Genomic DNA, 23,502 nt, shown 5'->3' with positions numbered 1-23,502 from the left:
AGGAGAGGATACGACCGTTAACTGCCATGTGCATTCAAAAAATGTTTTCCGTCAACCAAACGCATTTCTCTATACGTTTAGATTTTATTACAGGAAATGTTGTAAAATAACATGCAGCAATTTGGCTAAATTGGACACCAAACGAGTTACCTGGGATTTGTAGGTACAGATTAATCAGGAAACACAACTTTTGCTTTTATTGGAGATGCAGGGAACTATTCCTCGTGTGATACAGGCAATTCTGCAGCTATTATTTAACTGAAAAATCAAGAACAGCACTAGTGTCAGTATCCAGTCCTGGGGGGCCTCGGTGTTCACAGGCAATTAAAGACTCTTGAGTCAAGTCAATTACTTCAATCCACCAAAAGCCAGCAGCCCTGCAGAACTGGATACAGACACCTGTGCTGTACTGGATGCCGAATGTAAAACAAGTTCCTGAATTTTTTTTTAATGAATACATTTTTTTAACCACTGATAAAATCCAACCTTAAAATTAAATGCATCTATTCATCTCTATAAATCACTGGTTGTTCATAGGATGCCAGATGTATTTATCCTATGTAAGCAAAGGCTTAACCATAAGCGCTGGCTTGCCAGGTCTCAAAACCATTATCCACTTTACCCTGCGATGGACTGGCAACCTGTCCAGGGTGTATTCCTGCCTTTTGCCCAATGTATGCTGGGACAGGCTCCAGCCCCCCTGCGACCCTGTTCAGGATAAGCAGGTTAAGATAATGGATGGATGGATGGATATTATTGCTTTGTGCCAATCGTAAAGATACAAAGATACAAGTTTCAAAACATTTTACTTAATGTCCAACATAATGAAGTTATACATCTTAATAAACATCATTATGGCTGGCACAAAGACAAAAGACAGAAATAATTTTAACAGCACATTTATTTCAAACAAAGTGTCTAGGATGAGCCAGAGGCTGCCACCGCTGCTCTTTTGGGCTTGGGGGTTGTTCCTTCTCGGAATCCGTTTCTGGGGTTAAGGGAAAACAAAAACAAAAAAACTGAGTATCTGACATGTTCGCCAGCATTATACTTGATATAGCATTAGAATAAAACCTGTAATTAACCCCAATTGAAATAAAAGTAAAGAAACATTTTTTGATGTGATAAATAGCCTTCCTTGTTTTATGTGCACTGCACCAAAGGAAACATGTACCCCAATAAGTAAAATATAACATCTACAACATTGAATGCACAAGAATAGGCAGCAACGCATTATTCAATTACTATGTGATAAATTACCAATGTCCAACCGCTTTTACATGTAAATGTTATACCACGTGTATTCTGTGCTGTACGTAGACAACTGAATTAATTTCATGTTCAAATGCCCATGATAATTAGGTAAAATACACAGACTATCAACTGAACGGTTGTTGATTAAAGATGAGATTCAATGAGTCAATAATTCAATTCAATATTCAATAGCCAATCCCTTGCAAGATGTATACCTGAACAAGGGCCAGAACCTTTTACACAAAACAAATGTTTTTTAAAACAAATCGGCAAACTAAGATGCGTTAGGGTTACAGAAGTCTTTCGGCAGGGTGAAATTAACTAACATGTGGGTACCAAGAAGTCAGTTCTCCTCAGTTATTGTATGCAAAACAGAGCTAGTGTGGCCTCAGTATACAGAAAAACTATAAGCAAACCACAACTTGAGCTCCACATATCATTAAGAAATATATAAAGAACAAAAGCCACCAGGGCAACAATTATGCTAAATATTTCCCAGACCAATCTACAGATGTTGCACACAAGTCAGAATGAAACAGAAGCTCCCACAAAAAATATTCTAACAATCTACATTACTCTCATAAAGAAACACAGAAAATATTCCACAATATCCTGTTTCCTCTACACCTGAAATCACAAACTAAAATCAGAGGGCTACAGGGCTTAAGCTTCTGATTCAGAGGAAACCACAAAAACCTACCTCACCTTATCAAAACCGTATCATGATCCATACAAAATTAACAGCCAACAATGCATCACTTCAAAAGTAACTCCCAAGTAGCTGCCAATTGTCTGATAGTTTTTTTTTACAGAATTCCATTCAAACTGTACTTCTCGACAATAATTAAATGTACTGTGTAGTTTTAATTATGTGCATACAATAAGCCACGGTTAAGCATTTCAAACGCTGTTAATGTTTGCGACTCTTTTTTGGGGTAACAATGGAAACAGATGAAGCTGTAACAATATAAACATCATTAAGACAAGCAAACCTGAAACATTTGGAATTGTAAGACATTTGCCACTGATCTGATGAAAACCCTGAATCCTGATTCAGCCAGCTGAGTGCTCACCTGAATCTGCGGTAGACGACCTTCAGATGCCTCAGGCGACCTGTTCCAGTGGTGCTGCGCCTCGTGGCCTTAACGCTCCAGTTGTCTGGAGGGTGAAAAGGTCAATTAACATCTAACGTGCAGAAAAACAGCAAATGTTTGGCTTTTGGGATTTTTGAAAGGGCTAAATGTTGACAGCCTGCTGCTGCTGACAGACCAGGTATAGACAACTGCAGCCATTAGCATCCCTTCGGACATGCTGGGTACTGTGGTTTGCTGAAGTACTCACACTTTCTCTTGCGTTTTGCAGGGTATCCACACTTCCCACAGGTACACTTCTGAAGATGGTAAGCCTTGGAGCCACAGCGACGACACAGTGTGTGCGTCTTGTTGCGCCGCTTTCCGAATGACGAGGTTCCCTTCGTCTGCAATGACGAAAAACCTTAAAACTGTGTATCCAGAATGATATTGGGACAACACATCACACACACACAGTAACGCTTAGGGAAATGTGAGGGGGGTATAGGCCTTGTCTCAGTTAAAATCTTGAATCACTGCAACTCATATGTTCAGACATTTGTTTTTGAATAACATCACTGACAAGACCACCATTTTACAACAAATGTAATCATGTCATAACATAACGGCAGAGGTGTGGCATCTTTGTGGGACAGCAGTGCAAACTTGGCAAAGCATTCCAAATAACCTGAACCCACTAGAAAAAAATGATCATGTTCGGGCCACGATCTAGGGCACAGGGTCATAATACAGAAATGAAGTGCAGTTCGTTAATGTCGCGTATATAACGTTAGTCAATTTCACGGCGTACTACTGGTTAGCCACAAAGAACATAAGCTACCTTGCAAAATCCCGCGCTATGTTGTTTATTGAAGTAAAATAAAAACGGCTTCACGTAAGCAGTTACATATGTTTACCAGGTTGGTTTTAGCAAACCAACAAGGGAGGGTATGATAGCTAACCAAAGTACTTGCTGCTAAATGGGTTTAAAAGAAAAACTAAAATATAAATGTGCACAATATCGGGAAGGTTTACAAAACCTTACTTCAAACTTGCCTTGTGTTACACTAGCAGTGCCGATGAATACCGCTAAACGTCGATGTATTGTGATTTGCTAAAACATCTTACTTAAACTTACCATCTCTCTCTTAAGGCTGACACGATAGAGACCGGAAGAAAGCTTTGTGCAACGCTAAATCGACATCGGGTTTTCCGGTGCAACAGGGAAATAAGTCCTGCAATGCGCAATATTATCTAAAGTTAGTTCATAGCGTTAAAAAATAAACTGAAAAAACAGCACTCGTACGACACCACGTTTTGTTCATCTTCTACATTGTATATTTACTTATTTGATTTCATATGTGATATTTTAAATGAACTCAGGGTAACTACATCACTGGCACATTTCCACTCGAGGCAGATGCCCTGTCTTTATAATGCACAGTTATTGAAAAATGTAATGGTAACCACTACATTAAAGACATTTAAAGATAGTAATTCCAATGATGTGTGGCAAACTCCAGATGCTTGGTCTTGTTCATTGTGCTCAGCAAGGGCTATCTTTGTGCCACTCTTCCAAAGAGTTTGTTGGCATGGAGGTGCCATTTTATGGTTCTTTTTGAGACTTGGTGACCACAAGATACACCCAATCTCAGCTATTCTTATTCTGTAATGCTTTGGTTATTTGACGTCCCTCTATCCCGCATCCTCTTTCTTCCATATATTTAAATTGTTTTTATTGTTGCCTACTGTGCTAGGTGATATGTTTAACCATTTATGTACTTTTTTTGTACCCATTACCCAACTTGTGACACTCAAATACCATCTGTCTCTTCGGAATTGAATGCTTTTTGGCTTTTCCCATGCTGTTGGGTGACATAGGGATTTTGCATGCTTGTTACCTCAATTTTATACTCCAGTGAAACGGGAAGTAATGGAATGACACATCATAGTTCATAGTTACCAAAATTAAGTAAAATTGTATTAATTTCACTTGGTTTGACTTTATTTATAATATTTCTAGCGATTATTATTATTATTAGCGATGCCAATCATTTTGACACCTATGTTTTTCAGACAAAATGCGTTTCATTCTGCCTGCATTGAGGACAAGGTGAAGTTGAAGGAATGCAGACTGAATAGAAGTAAATAAATTCTGACGCCCTTGGAAAACAGTGGCAAGGGACACAGTGTCTACTGGTACAAAATGGCTCATACCTCCGAAAAGGAATCCAGAGACACATTTCATCAATTTAAAGTGTTTTAATTTAAATTACATTTTATTGTGGGCTGTACTGTTCACTGACTGAACATTCCACCAGATGTCCCCCTAGCTTCTATTTTGCGTTCTGCCTTATGGAGACTGGACGATTTTGTTGTTTCTAGTGCAAACATAAGGGAGCAACTGGATGGAGAATATAAACAAGATATATAGAGCAGGCAATATACAGTACTGTGCAGAAGTCTTAGGCACCCTAGACTTTATTATATATATATATGTATTTTTTTGTGTGTGTTAGTATAAAAGAACACATTTGAGATTTTCAAATATTCATTTTCCAAAAGTTTTAATTTTACAGAGACATTTAATTTTTAAAAGTAACATTGCTGTAAGCAATTTACTACTTTTTACATAAAACTTGATCAAGGCTGTCAAGCAAGGAGCCAACCAAAATCTGCAGAAAAACTGTGGTAAGTTCTCCTACATGCTTGGAACAACCTCCCTGCTGATTGTCTTAACCAACGCTGTCCTGCAGTTCTATATCTCAGAGAAGTGATGCAGTTTTAATGCTGAAGGGTGGTCACAAAAAATACTGATTTGATTCAGTTTTTAACTATTCTGCCAAATTACTAACATGTAATGTAAAATGTATAGTTAGTTTATTTAGGACCTTTCATTTAATTATTTTTGATAGAATCTTATCTGTACGGAATGTTATACAGGTGACTAAGACTTTCGCACAGTACTGTATATGTGAGTTTGAGTTTGATAAATTTGGGTGGAGGGAAGGTGAAATTATAAGAAAAGAACATGCATTGAACAATACTAGTTGTGGCATCTCATTGTGAGTTTTTTTTCCAGGGCTCTTGCCCAGTCGAGCAATGAAAGTTCACTTTCCCAAATTGAATTTATACTGCCCCAAATGGATTGTTTGTTCTTAAAGCGCGATATTTACAGTAGCTCTCTCTGGGGTAATTCATTATGAAAACTAAAATTGACATTACTTTATACCCATTTTCACAACTTACAATTTGTGTGTGTTTTGTGTGCGTCACTCAATGATTTGGAGAGGTTTACAAACTGCTGAATATCTGGCCCCTTATAAACATCTAAGACCAAATTCATCTAAAGAATGTTGGGTGCCTAAAACTCGCTATATATAACAGCCTTGCATAAAACTAAAATAAAAGGAATTACCTTAACTATGAACAATGGTAATGATGTAACACAAATTGAGAACACAAGTGCATTGTAGCGTGGTTCTGTTTTGAGTAAATTCCTATTGTGACATATAGAAACCTACTATCTTGGCCACAGTCTGCAATTGATACAAGTGTCAGGGAAAATGGCCTGTCCAAGTTACATAATGGAGGCTGTATCAGATGCTTCTCCCTAGAAAACAGGAAGTAAGACAATGGCTTACTGTGTGCACAGTTTAAGATCCAGGGAAAAAGGCCTACATTCATCTGGCAATGCCGCTGAGGCCATGGCATGTATGCAGCTGCAAAAGTGGTCTTCCTTCGATTCTGCTCAGTGTGAGTTTAGCGATGGTGCATAGGGAGAAACATGTGGCTGAGCCATGCATTTCGAAGGAAAGCTGTGGGTCTGAAACTCCTGTGTCCTGTTCGGTGGGGGTTATTTCAGGAATGTGGTTGGGGAGATAATTTGACATTCCAAATTAGGGGTGGAAATTGGATACACACAGTATCCATAGTATGTATAGTAAAAAATTCTAATAATTAGATCCAAGGGAAAAAAAACATCAATGAGATGCCACAACTAGTATTCTTTAATGCATATTCTTTTATTATTTCACCTTCCCTCTCCCCAAATGTCTTAAAATACGTCATCCTCAATTGACTCCCATATAATGTTGAACCTGCTTCCTGCTGTTACTCCCAATTCAAGAACACTCTCCAGAATGTAGGCCTGAATGTGTCAAATACAACTATCAAGAGAAGACAATGCCTGCACAACCTCAGAGGGTTCATCACAAGATGCAAACCCCTGGCAAGCCTCAAGAATAAAATAGGCAGGTTTTTTTTTGTACAGTTTGCAAAAGTTCTGGAACAAAGTGTTATGGACAGATCAGATGAAGATGAATCTGTACCATGATGTAAGGTGATGGAAAGAGGATCATGGTTCAAAGCATACCACTTAATCTGTGAAACATGGTGAAGATAGTTTTATGGTTGGGCATGTATTGCTGCCATTGGAATGATTGGATGATGTCACTGCTGGTGGCAGCAGCAGGATGAATGCCGAAGTATATAGAAACTCTTGTCTTCTCAGATTCAAGCAAATGCATCAAAACTGACTGAACAATGCTTCATCAGCAGAACAAACCATGACAAATCCAAAACATACAGTGAATGCTGGAGTTTTTTCGGGCCAAATAGTGGAATGTTCTTGACTTACCAAGTCAATCAGCTGACCTCAATCAATTGAGCATACATTGCACTTGCTGAAGACCAGACTGAAAACAAATAGCCCTAAAAACAAGCATGAGGAGCATGCAGTACAGGCCTGGCAGAGAATCACCAGGGAAGATACCCAGCCTCTGGTGAAGTCTATGGGTTGTAGACTTCAGGCAGTCATATAGTCAAAATATTGAATATGATTACTTTATTTCAGCTTGTGTTCATTTATCAAATTACTTTTGGTCCCCTAAAATTGGGGGGACTACGTATAAAATGTATAAAAATTCCAACACAGTTCATCCAGTATGGATGTAGAAACCTTCACATTTAAGGTGAAAGGTTGTACTTTTAAGGTAAAGATTTGTTCGAGTTGGAGTACAGAGCAAAAACAAATAATGGTGTGTTGTGTGTGTCTGTATCAATGGGGGTGGCCTCATGATGACATCCTTCTTTAAGACCCCAAACTTTTCAACAGATCTGACTTTTTACTTTTTGGTTTGAATTGGAAGTCAGCCTCAAAGTCCTGCACCATGGTCTGTCGTTCTCCTTTTCATCACTGGTCTTTTTGGAATGTTGGTTTCTTGAGCATTTGGGACAAAACAAGCTAGGGTTTGGTGTTTTATATTTCCATTGTGACTGTTATGCGTCTGTGTTTGTAACATTCATTGTTTTAAGGTAGATGAACCACCTCTGTAGATTGAACATGTGTATCTTTAGTACTGATTAAATCTCTTTCAACTGGTTGCAAGCTGTGCATTTTTGATAAAGGTTGATCAACAGGTTGCTCTGCCTATCACTGAATTTGATAATAATTACCAAATTAAATCAAATCAACATATTTTACATGTTGGTTAAGTGAGGTGTTTTAACTGTTGACACACTTGAGTGCTGGACATTTAAACGAGGGTATTGACTGGTAAAACCACTGGATTTATATAAATAGTTGTTTTAAACATATTTTGTATAATCCTCGCTTCTGACACTTTATTAGGTAGACCTGTACACCTTGCAAATATTGGAACTGGAACATGGGCTGGAGTAAAACAGCTGTTCAGGTGTTTTGTCTAATTCCATTCTCCTTGCAGCCAGTCCGGCGATTCTAGGGGGAACATGATTCGATGGGGGTTCGACACACCCGATTTTACACCGCTAACTCAGTAATCCTACTTCATGATATACCCCCCTGGACAACTGGCTAGCACATAACTGGAATTATGAAATTGGTGAGATTCAGCTAAAATATTCAGCTAGCTAGCTGGATAGCTATGAACAAAATAAATGCATATCCTGCTTTGCTTTAGGCTTAGATCGAATTGCTGAGCTAATTAACTCCCAGCATTTGCAGACCTAGCCAGCTGGTCACTCATTGCTTGACACACACATATTAAAATAGCAAGCTAGATACCTAGCACTAAGGTCCTATTTCAGCACACTAGCCATCTAAGCAAAGGGAACATGGAGAAAACCTGGTGAATGGCTTTTGTGTGGATTGCGCAGGAACTGCCGAAGGAAATCCGTCTCAAAATCCAAAAAATAAAAAGGCAAACTTACAAACTCACTGAATGCGCGCGTGTCATTTGATCCACAAATGCAGATTCTACACATTACAAACCAATTTTACATATGAGACTGGGTTATTGCAAAAAAAGAAAAGAAAAACGCGGAATTGTAATACTAATTGTTGCTCTGCTTTTGTAAAAATCAGAAGACACTAGTTGAGAGATTTGTGTGTGGATATATAACACACATTTATTTGTGGATCATGTTACACGCATTTGTGAATAATATTGATACTAATCTCTCTCCATACTCAAAGCCGTCCTTGGGAGATGCTGTTGTGACCTTGGTTTTTGCACTGAATCGTAGATGTGACTGAATGGGCCAGCCACAATAGTACAATACGCTTTTAAATATCTCACAGACGAATACATAATTCAATTGGACCCAATTCCCAAAGTGGAGCGAACCGAAATGTAGCGGTGTTTGCCTCTGGCAATTTTGAAATTTCTATACCGAATTCAAGTCATGTCTGCCATCTGATAGGCTCACATTTTGGATCACTGAACAGAATTGAACAGTGAGGACTGCGTCGTCCCTTTAGGTGGCGATAACAACGAAGTCATCGAATAGACACCGTCGATTGCTGTAGAAACGGTAACGTTAGCGCATGATTTTGGTGAGCTGTCAAGTACTTTTTTAAAGCGTCATTTTTGTATTTGGGGACACATTGGTTGTTTTTATAAACAGAATTTCACACTCTCATCGGGGTTTTGACACGACAGATTACATAATTAACGCTGTGCATGTTTAAACGGTCTTCTCCACGCTGCCTCAAAAGAGGGAGAGGCAATGCTGCACGACCGAAATTATTAGGATCAGTGCTGCAGTCATACAGAAAGAAAATAGAATAGAGATGATGCATGATGACCCTTTGACTGCAGTAAACATGTGCGACCGAGTCTGAGACGATCGCGTTCGTGATCTGGAAGAAGGAGCTGTGATTTGGGGCTTTTTATTCAGTGGATGCTACGCTAAAGAATGGGCTACTCCGATCCATCGGGTAGAGATTTGCTCGGAAACAGATCTCTTTGTTTTATATTTATTTGTGCTTTTGGACTAGTTACTCTTTTACAACAGATTCTTTATGGCAAAAACTACATCAAAAGGTACGTGTTTTTATATTATTTTTCTGCACGTTTACAATGTAAATAATGTAGGCGATGGTGTATTGTTGTTTTAAAGAGACTACACTAGTTAAAGCCTTTTGAAAATGATTACATATTTAGACTTTCATTCAGTAATTTTTATGCAACGGACACACGCTATTTAACGTACTAATCCCTTCGTGCAGTGAAACACAAACTGTTTGTTGCTTGTTTATGGCATTATTATTATTATTATTATTATTATTATTATTATTATTAGTGCTATTCGGGTTATTACGTCTTTATGGTGTAGCAGCTGTAGAAGTAGTAATAGTAGTAGCAGCAGCTGTAGTAATAGTCTAGTAACCTACTCATTCTTTCAGTCTATCATTGGAGGAAACAAATTCATTTTATAAGCAGAACATTTGTCTGAGATAGAATTGTGATATGATAAATCATTAAGCATTAAGCAATTGTAAATCCTCAATTTTTGGTTCATCATACAGGTGTAGAGAAATGATTGTGCAAACACTCAGTTTAGTATAATTTCAATATTATGGCAAACTGGTTTACATAAACAGTAGATGTGTAATAAGGTAGCACTTAAAAATGTACAACAAAGGTTCATCCTGTATATAAGTAACTATTGGCAGTCTTATTTTACCATATACAATTTTAGTAGCCTTATTTGTTTAGGCTGCACAATGCATATGATTTTTCTCCTATGCTCCTATGATTTTTAATGTTATATTCAATATGCTGTTTTATAACAGATCTGTTGCAACATATCTCTGCAAATACTGTATCTAATTTATATTTACTGTGAAATTCGATTCTACTTATGTTATTATAAATTAATGTTTGTCATCCTTCATCAGGAATTTTCATAACTGAGTGCTACATTTTTCACATTTGTGGATATTTCTCCATGCAGCACATCCACCCCTAATCATTTAGATGCTGAGCCCCAGAGATATTTCAACAATTTCATTTTTATCTCAAAGAATCAGTTCATATTCTATAAGAGAGCATTGACTGCAAATGGTTTCCTTGATATCAGGCATTTTATGCGTTGCAAATTTATCTCTAATACCAAATGGGTCCGTTTGCAGAAGGACCTGATGCCATTTTTCCAATTTCATAATCTGGTACCATGAGTCCAATTTCAGGTCCACAGCTGCCCTCCCCTAGCTCTAGATATGCATGATAGGCAAGAGCTGGGGGAATTGATTGTGAAAACAGCTGAGCAGGCAGGGAAAGCTTGTGCTTTGCAGGAGCCATTTTCCCCTCTGCGTCTGCACACCTCAGGTTTGTCAAGGGGAACCATGAATGAGGTCACAATGGGAGGTGTACACAGTGCGGTTCTCCCTGCCAATCCCCAAAATGACAGCGGGACCATGCTGCACTGTCTGCGTGTTCTTGACCAACATGTTGGGCACACCCATCCAAATCTCGTATTGGAGGAGAAAATCTGCAACAGAGAGAAAGAAGCTCCCTGTGTACGATATGCTGCTTTTACTCAGGTTCCTGTGAACAAGCTTTTCTAGAATGTTCCCAAGCTTTTAGGGCTCAGAGTATTAGCCTACAGTAACTATTAAAGGAGCCAAGTTTGAATTCCTGTGATATCGCCACAGCCTTTAATAGGTATTGCATATCTATTAGATGCATGTATAATTTTCAACCTTGCTTGTAATGAATGACATTGGGATATTATGTGGAGACAAGGGAACATACTGTGTTGTAATATTTGAAGTAGTATTTTTTGACTCACTGTTTTGGTTTGCTGAATTCAAGGGTACATGAAACGATACATTTCTTCTATATTAGTGACATTTCATAGGAAACACCAGGATATAGCATTCATATTGTAAAGACGATATATTCAGTGATTCATGTTAGCTGGTCCATTATTAGGCCATTCCATAAAATAGTTGAGTTGTGAGAACCTTGGAAAGAGGGTAACTTCTGATTATTGTATGCACATGTGTTTTTGTAGACATATTCTATGTTCAATATATATTTGCCTATTGTTGCCCTTTCTAAGTGAAGACGGTTGGTATATATTATTCCACAGAACAGGCCTTCTGTATATAGTAACAATGAGTAACAGAGCTTTCAGTGCCAAGCCTAAAATATATTAGATGTGATAGGATTAAGGAAGCTTGCTTTTATGCTGTTAAACTCAACAATAGATATTAAGGAAGATAATAGAAATAGTAGAACACATTGCTGGGTGAATATGGATACTTATGTATCATGAATCTAAAAATATTCTAAAAGGAACAGATGAAACATGATGCAGGGGCCATTTGTTTTGTTTCAGTTAGTTATTTGATTATTTATTTCCCCATCTTCTGTCGGTGGAGTAGTTGAATGCCACTCCCTGCTCACATTCTCTCTGCTGTTTATTATGGTCCATCCTTTATATACAGTCTAAATTTGGGCTTGAAGTTTGACCTTTTACATAGTATCTTCAGATTCTATGTTTGGGGGAGGCAGGTGTTTGCATTTATTTTGGTAGTAGTCTCTGAAATCTATATTTTTATATGGATATAATCAACTTTTTAACCTGCTTATTAGATGCATTGTTATAGCATGTCTGTTTATATTTCGCACTGTCTGTGAATTCCATATTCGCTGATGTGGTATTGTATAGATTTGGTTGATCTATGTTCTGTTAATCAGTGCTGTTGCTGAATTTGTTCTCACATCAATGGCTTACAATATAACACCTTCATGTTGAGGTGTTTAGCTAGCTGGAATTTGAGTGGATTAATGGGAAAATTATAAAAGCAGTTAGGAAATCACAGGTGGATTGTGCACCATTATAAAATATTTGCTAGTATATCTGTATATGTGTATAGAATAATCTTAAATGGAGCAATGATACAGAACTGGAAAAAGGAAATATAATTCTACCTGTAGTTTACCTGAATTATTTGGATTCGGTGGTTAAGAACGGTAAACAAGTAATTACGTTGTTCCCTTGAACATTTTGTGTTGCACTGCAGTAATTTTTACTTCAGTTGTAGAGTGGTTATTTAGTATATTTATAGTTCTACAGGATGTCTGACAGGATGACATTGAAGGACTAGATAGATCATATTTAATTATGAAACCACAGGTGGTACCTACCTGCCTCTGATGTTTCTGTTATCATGGTGTCTGTGTAACACATGGTTATTTATGCACAGAAGGGTTTTTCCTTGTATAAAGAATTGAAGCCAGGTATCAATAAGGACTCCACTTTGAGATGAATGCAAAGTGCCTCTGTGATTTTTTTCCCTTCCATCTTCTGTTTTAGACATAAGGATATTCAGCTTGCTGTTGAAAAACTCTGCAGGAACGATGATAAATGCATTTATAAATCATGCATTCCTGCATATTGAATTGAGTCTTAGTGTAGACATTCCACTTATGAACTGTTATTACATCCAGTAATTATCTAGAAAAGGATCATATAAAATGCATGATCCTTCAATCCTTCAATATAACTCATCTATAAAAGCTGCAAGAGAGAAAATACTTAATAATTACAATGTTGTGTGAGCATAAAAGTATAAAATAAATGTGGCAGGTTAAAATGCTTGTAAATTTGCGTATTTGTGCACCCCTGGTCAAAAAGCCTTTTACAAATAGTATTATTAATATAAAGATTACTTTTTCTTTAATTTTTTTACAGCTTCAAAATAATTAAAAAAGGAAAAGGGCCGTGTGCAAAAGTTTGGGAACCCTGCTACTTTGTAACTCCTCCTCGGGCAACTATAACAGCTTCCTGTAACCAGCTAAGTCTTTCAATTCTCGCTTTTGGAAATTTTCCTCATTCTTTGAAATATTCCTCGGCCTCCTTGCATGTACATAAGGAGGTTTGAGATCTCTCCACAGATAAATAATATTTAAGTCTGGAGACTGTGGTGGCCATTCCAAAACCTTCATCCGTCTTTTCTGGAGGTACTTCATGGTTGATTTCCAGGTATGCTTTGGATCATTGTCTTGTTGCAATACCCAACCTCTCTTCAACTTCAATGTCTGGACTGACCTTTGAACATTAGCCTTGAGAATTTCTTGATATTTGGTGGAATCCATTCTTTTTTCCACTCGCACAATATTTCCTGTGTCCCCAGCTGCCACACAACCCCAAAGCATCATGGATCCATCTCCACGCTTAACAGTTGGCAAGGTCTTCTTCTCTGCAAAGGCTTCACCCTTTTTTCTCCAAACATAGCTTCTTTGGTGGTTGCCAACAAGTAAAATTTTGGTTTCATCAGTCTAAAACAGATTGTTCCAAAAGGGTTCAGGCTTCTCAATATTTTCTTTTGAATACTTCAGATGCTTAATTTTATGTTGAGGTTGTTCTTTCTGGCCACTCTGCCATGTATGTTAAAAGTATGTTGTTTTGTTGTCACATGAACAGCTAGACCTGTCTCTGTTACCCTTTTTTGCAGCTCCTTTGCAGTGATGTGTGGGTTCTTCTGAGCATTTCTCATCAGGTCTTGGGCGAAATCTTTTTTTGTCTTTCAGACCATTTATCTTCCATTTTCTAATAATGGAAATAGGTAGTTTGAAACATTGAGGGTGTTTTTGTCACCTTCTCCAACTTGGTGAAAATTAACCATCTTCATTCTGACAACTTTTTAGAAGAACCAATGGCTGTTAACACCAGACAGAACAGCCAGTGCAGTTGGATACTTTAGAAGGCATGGAGTTACCTCAGAATAAAATGTTCAGCCATGGAATTACCTCACCTGACGTATTGAAGCCCTACCGAGTAAATCACCGGGGTGTGGGCCTTAGTAATTATCTTTTTAAAAGGTAACAAAGAATAATCCAAAAGGGTTCCTAAACCTAAGCACAGGGCCCTTTTTATGATTTATGAACAGTAAAAATTATAACAAAAAGCAATCTTGCAGAAAGGTCTGTTTAACTCTCTTTCATTTATAGTTCAGGTTTGCTTTCAATTATGTACAGTGCATACGGAAAGTATTCACAGCGCTTCACTTTTCCCACATTTTGTTATGTAACAGCCTTATTCCAAAGTGGAATAAATTCATTTTTCTCCTCAAAATTCTACACACAACACCCCATAATGACAACATGAAAGAAGTTTTTTTGAAATTTTTGCAAATGTATTTAAAAAAAACCCCCAAGAAATCACATGTACATAAGTATTCACAGCCTATGCTCAATACTTTGTTGATGCACCTTTGGCAGCAATTACAGCCTCAAGTCTTTTTGACTATGATGCCACAAGCTTGGCACACCTATCTTTGGGCAGTTTCGCCCATTCCTCTTTGCAGCACCTCTCAAGCTCCATCAGGTTGGATGGGGAGCGTCGGTGCACAGCCATTTTCAGATCTCTCCAGAGATGTTCAATCGGATTCAAGTCTGGGCTCTGGCTGGGCCACTCAAGGACATTCACAGAGTTGTCCTGAAGCCACTCCTTTGATATCTTGGCTGTGTGCTTAGGGTCGTTGTCCTGCTGAAAGATGAACCGTCGCCCCAGTCTGAGGTCAAGAGCACTCTGGAGCAGGTTTTCATCCAGGATGTCTCTGTACATTGCTGCATTCATCTTTCCCTCAATCCTGACTAGTCTCCCCGTTCCTGCCGCTGAAAAACATCCCCACACCATGATGCTGCCACCACTATGCTTCATTGTAGGGATGGTATTGGCCAGGTGATGAGCGGTGCCTGGTTTCCTCCAAACATGACGCCTGGCATTCACGCCAAAGAGTTCAATCTTTGTCTCATCAGACCAGAGAATTTTGTTTCTCATGGTCTGAGAGTCCTTCAGGTGCCTTTTGGCAAACTCCAGGTGGGCTGCCATGTGCCTTTTACTAAGGAGTAGCTTCCGTCTGGCCACTGTACCATACAGGCCTGATTGGTGGATTGCTGCAGAGATGGTTGTCCTTCTGGAAGGTTCTCCTCTCTCCACAGAGGAACGCTGGAGTTCTGACAGAGTGACCCTTCTCCCCCGATTGCTCAGTTTAGACGGGCGGCCAGCTCTAGGAAGAGTCCTGGTGGTTCCAAACTTCTTCCATTTACGGATGATGGAGGCCACTGTGATCATTGGGTCTTTCAAAGCAGCAGATATGTTTCTGTACCCTTCCCCAGATTTGTGCCTCGAGACAATCCTGTCTCGGAGGTCTACAGACAATTCCTTTGACTTCATGCTTGGTTTGTGCTCCGACATGCACTGTCAACTGTGGGACCTTATATAGACAGGTGTGTGCCTTTCCAAATCATGTCCAATCAACTGAATTTACCACAGGTGGAATTAAGCTGTAGAAACATCTCAAGGTTGATCAGTGGAAACAGGATGCACCTGAGCTCAATTTTGAGCTTCATGGCAAAGGCTGTGAATACTTATGTACATGTGATTTCTTAGTTTTTATTTTTACATTTCAAAAAACTTCTTTCATGTTGTCATTATGGGATGTTGTGTGTAGAATTTTGAAAACTGAATTTATTCCATTTTGGAAAAATGAAATGTGGAAAAAGTGAAGTGCTGTGAATACTTTCCGGATGCACTGTACATATTCATTTTAACAGACATTTTTGCACCGCACTGTATGTTTTCCAATATGATACAGTCACTTGAGATTCCAAATACAGATGTGCAAATACATTTTCAGCTGCAGATATGCAGAGGCGGGCTTATTGCTTATTATGTAAGCACTTAATGTCATCTGTAGAATGTTAAGTGACGTTAGGAGTGGACTCACAGTGCAACAGAATACGATTAGTTGAGAAAGACTGGATAGTCAGGCAACAATGTCTGCCTCTATACCTTTCTCTTTTCTTTCTCTTCTCCTCTCTCTTTTTTCTTCTTCCTTTGCCACTAACATTCACTACCCCAGCAGTGTGCAAAATCACTAACTTGATTACCTATTAATGTATCATGTCAATAATACAACCTACATCTCAACTAGTCAAAAAAAGCAAGATATGTTTCAAAATCACCCACAGAGCATCTCATTTATACAGTATATGGACCTTTACACAAAGCATTGTCTTTTAAATCAGCTATGTACACGGTAGGGTGGAGATCTTTTCTGAACACTTGTCTCTTTGTGAAAGAATAGTGATTTTCCAAAAATAAAATTTGAGAATTTGAGCGTGGGTATGAACTACTTGAAAAATCAAAGCAGTACGCTGTCTATGGGTGTCAGTACTGGCAGGAGCTATTGAGGTTTTGAGCAATATGTATTAGGCACTGGATTTCCATATTAAAGGGCACATTTTTGCCATTTAAGATGTGTTTTCAGCTTTTCAAAGCTCTCAATCTGCAGAGTGAAAATGTATCTTTTTTTTCTCAGAGAAATGCGTCAGGACCAAATATTTACATACACCTTGTCTGGAATGAAGACAAGGTAGAGTAAACTCCTTCAGTGTTTGTTTGGGGCATTGATACACGGGTACTTTTATTTTGAATGAATTTTATTAGCACGCAGGATGTCTAAACAGATGTACTGTGTCGATAAGGATTTTGCTCCTGTGTTGATGGGCATGCCCTGGAGTCTTGGGTTATCAGGGTATAAGGGTTGCTCATAAGAAGATGCTGTACTGTACTATGCCTCTACTTCTAAACGGAGGCAGGATGTGTGCCAGAACAAGATGGTGGCTGATAGTGACATGATGAAAGCAAAGGTGGAACAAAAGCAGAACATTTGAAAGATGCAGAACATGAGGAAAAGTATCCATATATATGTATTCTTCCTACCCCCCTAATCACAAATGGCATCACTTTTATCCATTTAACTTTAATGTAATGTTTAGGCAAATAAAGAAATAGGAGCATGAGTGAATAGTAAGAGAGTCGTTTTTATCATTGTAGCAGTCGAGAAAAAAATACATTGCAATCGCCCAATTTATTTTATTTTATTTTTTAAACAAAGGAAGATGTGCATTTGTTTAATGGTTTAATATGAGTGATTTGTATGCTTTCCCCCATTTTATTTAAATAAATGGACTATAAACAATAATAAACATAGCCTATACAAATTAATCTAATCAGCCAGGTGTATAATGTTGGATAGTCAAACAACAGCACGGCACTGCTAGAATTTCAGTATAAAAACTTCCTCCATATTTACAAACTGTAATTATGATTCACTTTCAGCATGTTTTTTTAACATATTGTCCCCATTTCAACATTGACATAAATAAATCAATTCATAACATTATCTATATCAATATATGTTATTATGACATCATAGCATTGGCCTATTTGTTTGAATAGAACCTATTTGCCAGAAATATTGATACAGTATTTGCTTTCATCATTTTAATTGCTGTATTCCTTTTCACATGTCCATCTACTATAAAATTATGAATTCTATTTATTTCAATAAAATGATCATTTAAAATATTTGGGATGTTATGTGATATCCAATAAAATGTTCACTAATGAATGTTCAGCAATGAATAATGGTTTATCATACTGTATGTGGCTGGGTACAGTGTAAAATGACCTTCTAAGACTTTATGAAGACCATTCTGAAGCCTTGAACACACATTATGATTTCTGTACCATTTTAGCCCTGATTATAGGAATGTTGCATGCTACTTGTTGACATTCTACACATACACACATCTATTGAAGCATACCAGGTGCTTTTGTGCGACAGTATAAATGTCAGCTTGTAGCATGCTATAGGTTTTCTACAGAATCTTGTAATTTAGTTTATTTATATTGAGCTAGAGAGATTACCAACAGCCACTTCAAATAAGCACAAAACAATATAGGCTATAGACTGTCGAAAACCTGAATTCAATCAATGTAAATGATTAAATCTCACCTTTGAGTAACAGTTAAAAGCAAGTGTTTGCTTTCAAGTTGGCTAGTTTATTTTTAATGCTGAACTTGCCAAACGTTTGAGGATAAGAAAAATTTTGGTGCATTTAAATTGTGAGACAAATTTTGACTGAATCCCAACAATGATGTTTCAGCAACAGTTTCAGCGGTAAGGAGGTGTGAAAACAGACACATTGGCTAAAATGTATTTTTAAAAATCAATAAAAAATCATGCTTTCATACATAGTAGAAAATTACATGATTGATTTTGTAGATAGGAACACAACCATTTATTATCCATCCACTGAAAATGCCGGTAGCTAACTGGTTGAAATAACAAGCGGTATGGTGTGGATAGTAGGCTTTCTACATATATCATTATCCTCAGCAAGGATAAAGAAAATGACGAAAATGTTCAATCGGTCTAGTAGCAGTTGTTCTTCTCATGTAGTGACTCAGAGTTCATCTCTGGATTCAAAGTTAGTATGTGTCCGACATGATTATACCACTGCTAACTGGGGTACTTGTGTAGAGTGTTTGGTACAGTTCCAATTGTGCAGGTTGCAGAAAATTATATTGTGTGTCCTAGGCATAACAATCAGAATGGAAATGGAAGGACTGTTTTTTTATCATGTGTGACAAATATAAGAGTAATGTTGAAGATGGACCTGATTTATATACATGTCATTCATTACCTGAATTGTTAAATGAAACCGAATGGTAAGTTATTACTTAAATCACATTCTGTCAAAGTCATCCTGTGCACTTCTAACGATTTCCTCCTCTGACTTGTGATAAATTCACATTCTCAATGTAATCTCAGAATGTTTTAACATGTTTATACATGCATACATATTTAAAAAAATACATTTTTTTTCCATTTTATATAAATTCCACATTTTTAGTCGAGCAGCATTTAGTCTGTTTTCAGCACGCCATTTCAGCAGTGAATAATTTGAATACTAGTATGTTGGGTTATTATTAAATTTAATTTTAGGGAGATAGATACTGGTTGTGAAATGTGGATCTGCAGAATTGAATGCATATTTTTCTGACTCCACAATTCAGAAATGTAGAACCTGTCCTCACTAGTAGGGGATGCAGCCTTTCACTCACAAATGCTATTCACCCTGGATGATATGCCAGTATGTCTCAGTTATGTTTAACCCAATAATTCATATTGTATTAAGTGCTCTGCAGATGAACAATTTGTAGTTTGCAGGCATATGACAGTCATGCGAGTGGAAAATGATTCAAAGCATTTCCAGAAAAAATAACCAATCATAATATCAACCTGAATGTCCTTAGTGACCTTTTAAAAAAACTGAAAATGTACATTATGTAAATGATACTGTCTGAAAATATAACATCTAATTAGGTTTTATTTTGTGTATCTCATACAATGTAATGGTACATGCTTTAAACAAAATTAAATGTTAAATGAATGAATGTATTACAGTATGTTCACAAAGGCACCCTGTAGATTAGTCCTTTAGTTACTCTAAACTGATAAAATGTATTTCTAATCATGGAGTGACCTTTTAAATACACAGTGTTTACACAGGTTGTAAACAGATTTTATCTGTTGGTCATGTTTGGTATTTCAATACCTGTGGCAAATGTGACATGCATACTTATTTAGTGTTCAAAGGCTTAGTATTACAATATTATAGAACATCAAAAAGTTTTACTCAGATAATTGTGTATTTAAAAACAAATGTGTGTCTATGCATGACGGGGTTGAATTTCTCTCTTACTATTCACTCTTTGATGACAATGGACTGAAAATGGTCTACTCCTCTGTCTTCACTATTGACTAGTCACTGGAGAGGGAAAGGTAAATGGATAATCCTTGTATGCAACCACTTTCAGATGTTAAATGGAACGGTTACACTGCGCTCTTTTTTGTTGCTTGGTTCTCTTAGATACATGGGCAAAAATTACAATTCATTCGTATTGTATTTTCGAAGCCCTTACATCTTTCTTTCATCTTTCACGTTCCTTATTTATTTGAAATAAACAGGGGTCCGATTATGTGCTGAATCACTGTTTGTGTGGAGTTCTTAACACACTAAAGTAAATCAATCCCAAATAAACTGACTCATTTTCTTATTAGTGGGCAACAGTTTAGCCGACTCAAAGGAGACGAAACAGCAAATTGGACCGGGCCTGTTAATTTCTCGGATGATGGATCACTGAAGCCTGCCAGAAATGGGAAGAAAAGGTACATTTCCAAAGTGATTGACTGTACAAACTCATTACAAAGTTAAAGAGAAAGGGACGATATGAGATGTATTGACTATAACTGATTTATATATATTTTTTAAGGGGGTGGGGGGTCTTCCTACTAATGTATCAAATCCATGCATGCTTGAACTGGGGTACTTTTTAACTCATCTGAACAGTAAGTGTACAGAATTGTGTGACGCACAATATTTTTGTCCAAATTCATTTTCTTTCAGAGAAAATGAACTAGCAACAGGAAAACACTCATTCATCACAGGTTGTTTTTATTGTTTATTTTTTTCCAAAGGCAAGGCTCTGTACACATTTTCTAAGTTACAGGGGTGATGGTATCACAAGGCAAATGATCAATTTAATGCTAACTTACCTGTCTGCATGTTGACAGATGTGTCCGTCAGACTTATCAGCGTCAGAGCGAGTCACAGAACTCTGTTATTATCACTCCCTGCCTAGCCGATATTCAGAAGAAAAAAAAACGCAATCAAAGGTAGGAGAGTCTGGAGGGATTTTAAGTCTTCACAAACAGGAATGCCTTTCTTTTTCATTGGTCTGAAAACCTTCAACTCATGATTTCAGTGATCGTTGCACAACAAATTATTTTGCATGTCCTTTAATTTCCTCCTCCTCTCGCCTCTCCCTCTTCCCCCCTCTCCCATCTCTGGATTCTTTTCCCATGTTTGGAGAGGCTAAGGTGGAAAGAGGTCTCCCGTGGATTGTTCTGCCTTTCTTGTACTGTATCTCTGTGTCTCATTCAGCCACCCATTTGTACATTCCAATAACACCTTGTCTTCTTTGTGACCTTGCCTCCTGCTATTGCATCAGCATTGTTTCACTCGAACCGGAAAGATGAGGGCAGCGATTTCTTTCATAAAAGGCTTCTTACGTGAGAAGTCTTCCCTGCAACCCAGCAGATACTAGTTTAGCATCTGCCAGGGCTAAGGAGACTGGAATTCAGGACACAGTACATACACACAAATAAATGCATAAATAAACCCACACACACATGCACACACAGGGCCAGTAGGGGAGAGGAATAGTAATCTATACTTTAGGGTTAAAATTGATTGAGGGTATTATTGAGTTATCTGAATATTAACCATTAAACTGGATATTAAACTGGATATTAGCCATTACATTTTTAGAATTGTCTTACGTGAAATACTAAAATGGCAGATATATGGTTCTTCTTTCGATAATTGAAAGGCTACTAACATGTATTTCTAAAGGAGCATAATAGTGTCATACCAATAATACAAATTCTAATACTAAAAACTGTTTTCCAAAACTATTAAAATAAGTGGTTTATTGCAGACAAGACCCAAATACAGATTGGTTGGATTGGTTGCGGGGTGCATTCTGTTTAAAGGTCCCTGATTTCCAAGGCTCCTGTGTCATTTGTTTGTTCCACATGTAGAATTTGTTGTTATTTCACTTCATTCTGCTTTCACCTGAATGTCAGCAAGTGTGTTCTGTACAAAACACCAGCATTGTCCATTTTTAGATGAACATACCCACTCTTCTGAACTTTATTATTAATCTTACCTCACTGTTTTGTTTTTAATTGAAAAGTCTGTGAATTATCTAATAATACTTTATTCCCTGTTGACAATGTTGTCTGAATGCAAATACATGTACATTTCATAGAAGTTACAGGGAATTGATGGTAATGGTTTGAAATTAAATTAATCAAACCAGTTCAGGATTATAAAATATTTGAATAGTATCCCTTTGGAAATTGGTGCATTGGTGCATCTGTCTGGAGATTTGGTCTACACCAGATCCAATCATTGACCACTGTTTATGGCAGGCTACAATAAGTTTCTAATCAGAAAATTAAATATCTGCTTTGTGTTTGGAAGAGGATAAAAGATCCAATTTGGCAACCTGCTTCTCTCATCTTTATAACTTTTGAGCAATCTTTTGAAACCACAACAATAAGCACAGAAAGGAAAGCATATTAGAAAAATGTACCAAGTAATCATTGCAGACTATTTTCCATCAACTGTAAATATACATGATGGATTTACCTTTGCACCAATAACATTTTGTTCAAACTGAAGTATATAATCTGTGAAACACAGAGAGTGAAAACCTCCCCCTTGGAATCTTGCAGTTGTTCCGGGAGCTAGATTTCTGTCACATGATGACCTCTTATATGTGTGGGAGGAAGAGAGCCTAAGTGGCTGTGCTAAAGATGCTACAAGGCATGCCTTGGAGACTCCATTTTATGAAAGAGACCAGGTTGTTACTATCACCATTTTACTCTCAAATGCTGCCATTGCTGGACCCCTGAAAATAAGGTTTGGGTCCTGGTGACAGGAGTATTATCAGAATTATTTGAGGACTGGGTTCAGGTTCAAACATTACAGAGTTGGTTGTGTCTTGTGTCCATGCCGTAATTCTACGAGGACCATATTTTCAACAATGATGGTCACAGATCTCACCTATAAACTCTCCTCTTCATTCCCAAAAATTGAGTTGCAGGAGAGGTAGAGTAATTTGCTAATGTTTCCAAACAGATTTCCAGAGGTCAACTCAGAGTCCCCTGCTGAACGTGCTTCCTTTTTAAATGACAGTGATGTTCACTCATGACCATGTTTTCAACCACTGTTACTGTATATTGTGAGCCTGTACTGGACTCACTGATAGCAGGCACTGGCTGAGATGTACAGTAGCTGTTCTGGCTGGTATCATTTCATCCACTGCAATGTATGGCGGGTGAAACAGTGTTGCTTGAGGTAAGAGAAACCTGCAAGCTGCCCTCTCTGCTATGACCACCACCCTCAGCAAATGGATCTCAAGGGTTGTGATTGTTGCAAAGTATACATTTCTAAAAATCCATCCATCTACTAGT

General features: G+C 37.6%; 2 protein-coding genes and 1 non-coding gene across 6 annotated transcripts in view; 1 reads left to right on the top strand and 2 right to left on the bottom strand.

Annotated features, from left to right (window-relative positions):
- Positions 1-789: 789 nt before the first annotated feature.
- On the bottom strand, positions 790-3,591 carry rpl37 (ribosomal protein L37). Its single transcript, XM_061262963.1, has 4 exons — positions 3,463-3,591; positions 2,596-2,731; positions 2,328-2,412; positions 790-988 (listed from the first exon to the last, which is right to left on the bottom strand). The coding sequence occupies exons 1-4, from the start codon at positions 3,463-3,465 to the stop codon at positions 919-921; spliced, it is 294 nt and encodes a 97-aa protein (XP_061118947.1). The 5' UTR covers positions 3,466-3,591; the 3' UTR covers positions 790-918.
- LOC133106146 (small nucleolar RNA SNORD72) lies at positions 2,833-2,912 on the bottom strand. Its single transcript, XR_009704317.1, has one exon. It is a non-coding gene; the product is annotated as a small nucleolar RNA SNORD72 (small nucleolar RNA).
- A 5,397-nt stretch (positions 3,592-8,988) lies between the features above and the next one.
- Positions 8,989-23,502, top strand: part of st8sia5 (ST8 alpha-N-acetyl-neuraminide alpha-2,8-sialyltransferase 5) — a 29,091-nt gene continuing 14,577 nt past the window's right edge. Inside the window, exons 1-3 of one of the 4 annotated variants that reach the window (XM_061262477.1) lie at positions 8,989-9,631; positions 16,927-16,980; positions 20,521-20,628. In XM_061262477.1, coding sequence (XP_061118461.1) covers positions 9,504-9,631; positions 16,927-16,980; positions 20,521-20,628 — 290 coding nt within the window. In that variant the 5' untranslated portion in view covers positions 8,989-9,503. Of the gene's footprint in view, positions 9,632-16,926; positions 16,981-20,520; positions 20,629-21,033; positions 21,136-23,502 lie in introns of all 4 variants that reach the window. The other 3 variants (XM_061262480.1, XM_061262478.1, XM_061262479.1) reach the window with 3 other exon arrangements.

Source organism: Conger conger, chromosome 12 (assembly GCF_963514075.1).
Source record: "Conger conger chromosome 12, fConCon1.1, whole genome shotgun sequence".
NCBI lineage: Eukaryota > Metazoa > Chordata > Actinopteri > Anguilliformes > Congridae > Conger > Conger conger.
Note: the sequence above shows the minus strand (reverse complement) of the source record. Positions and strands in the feature narration are given on the sequence as shown.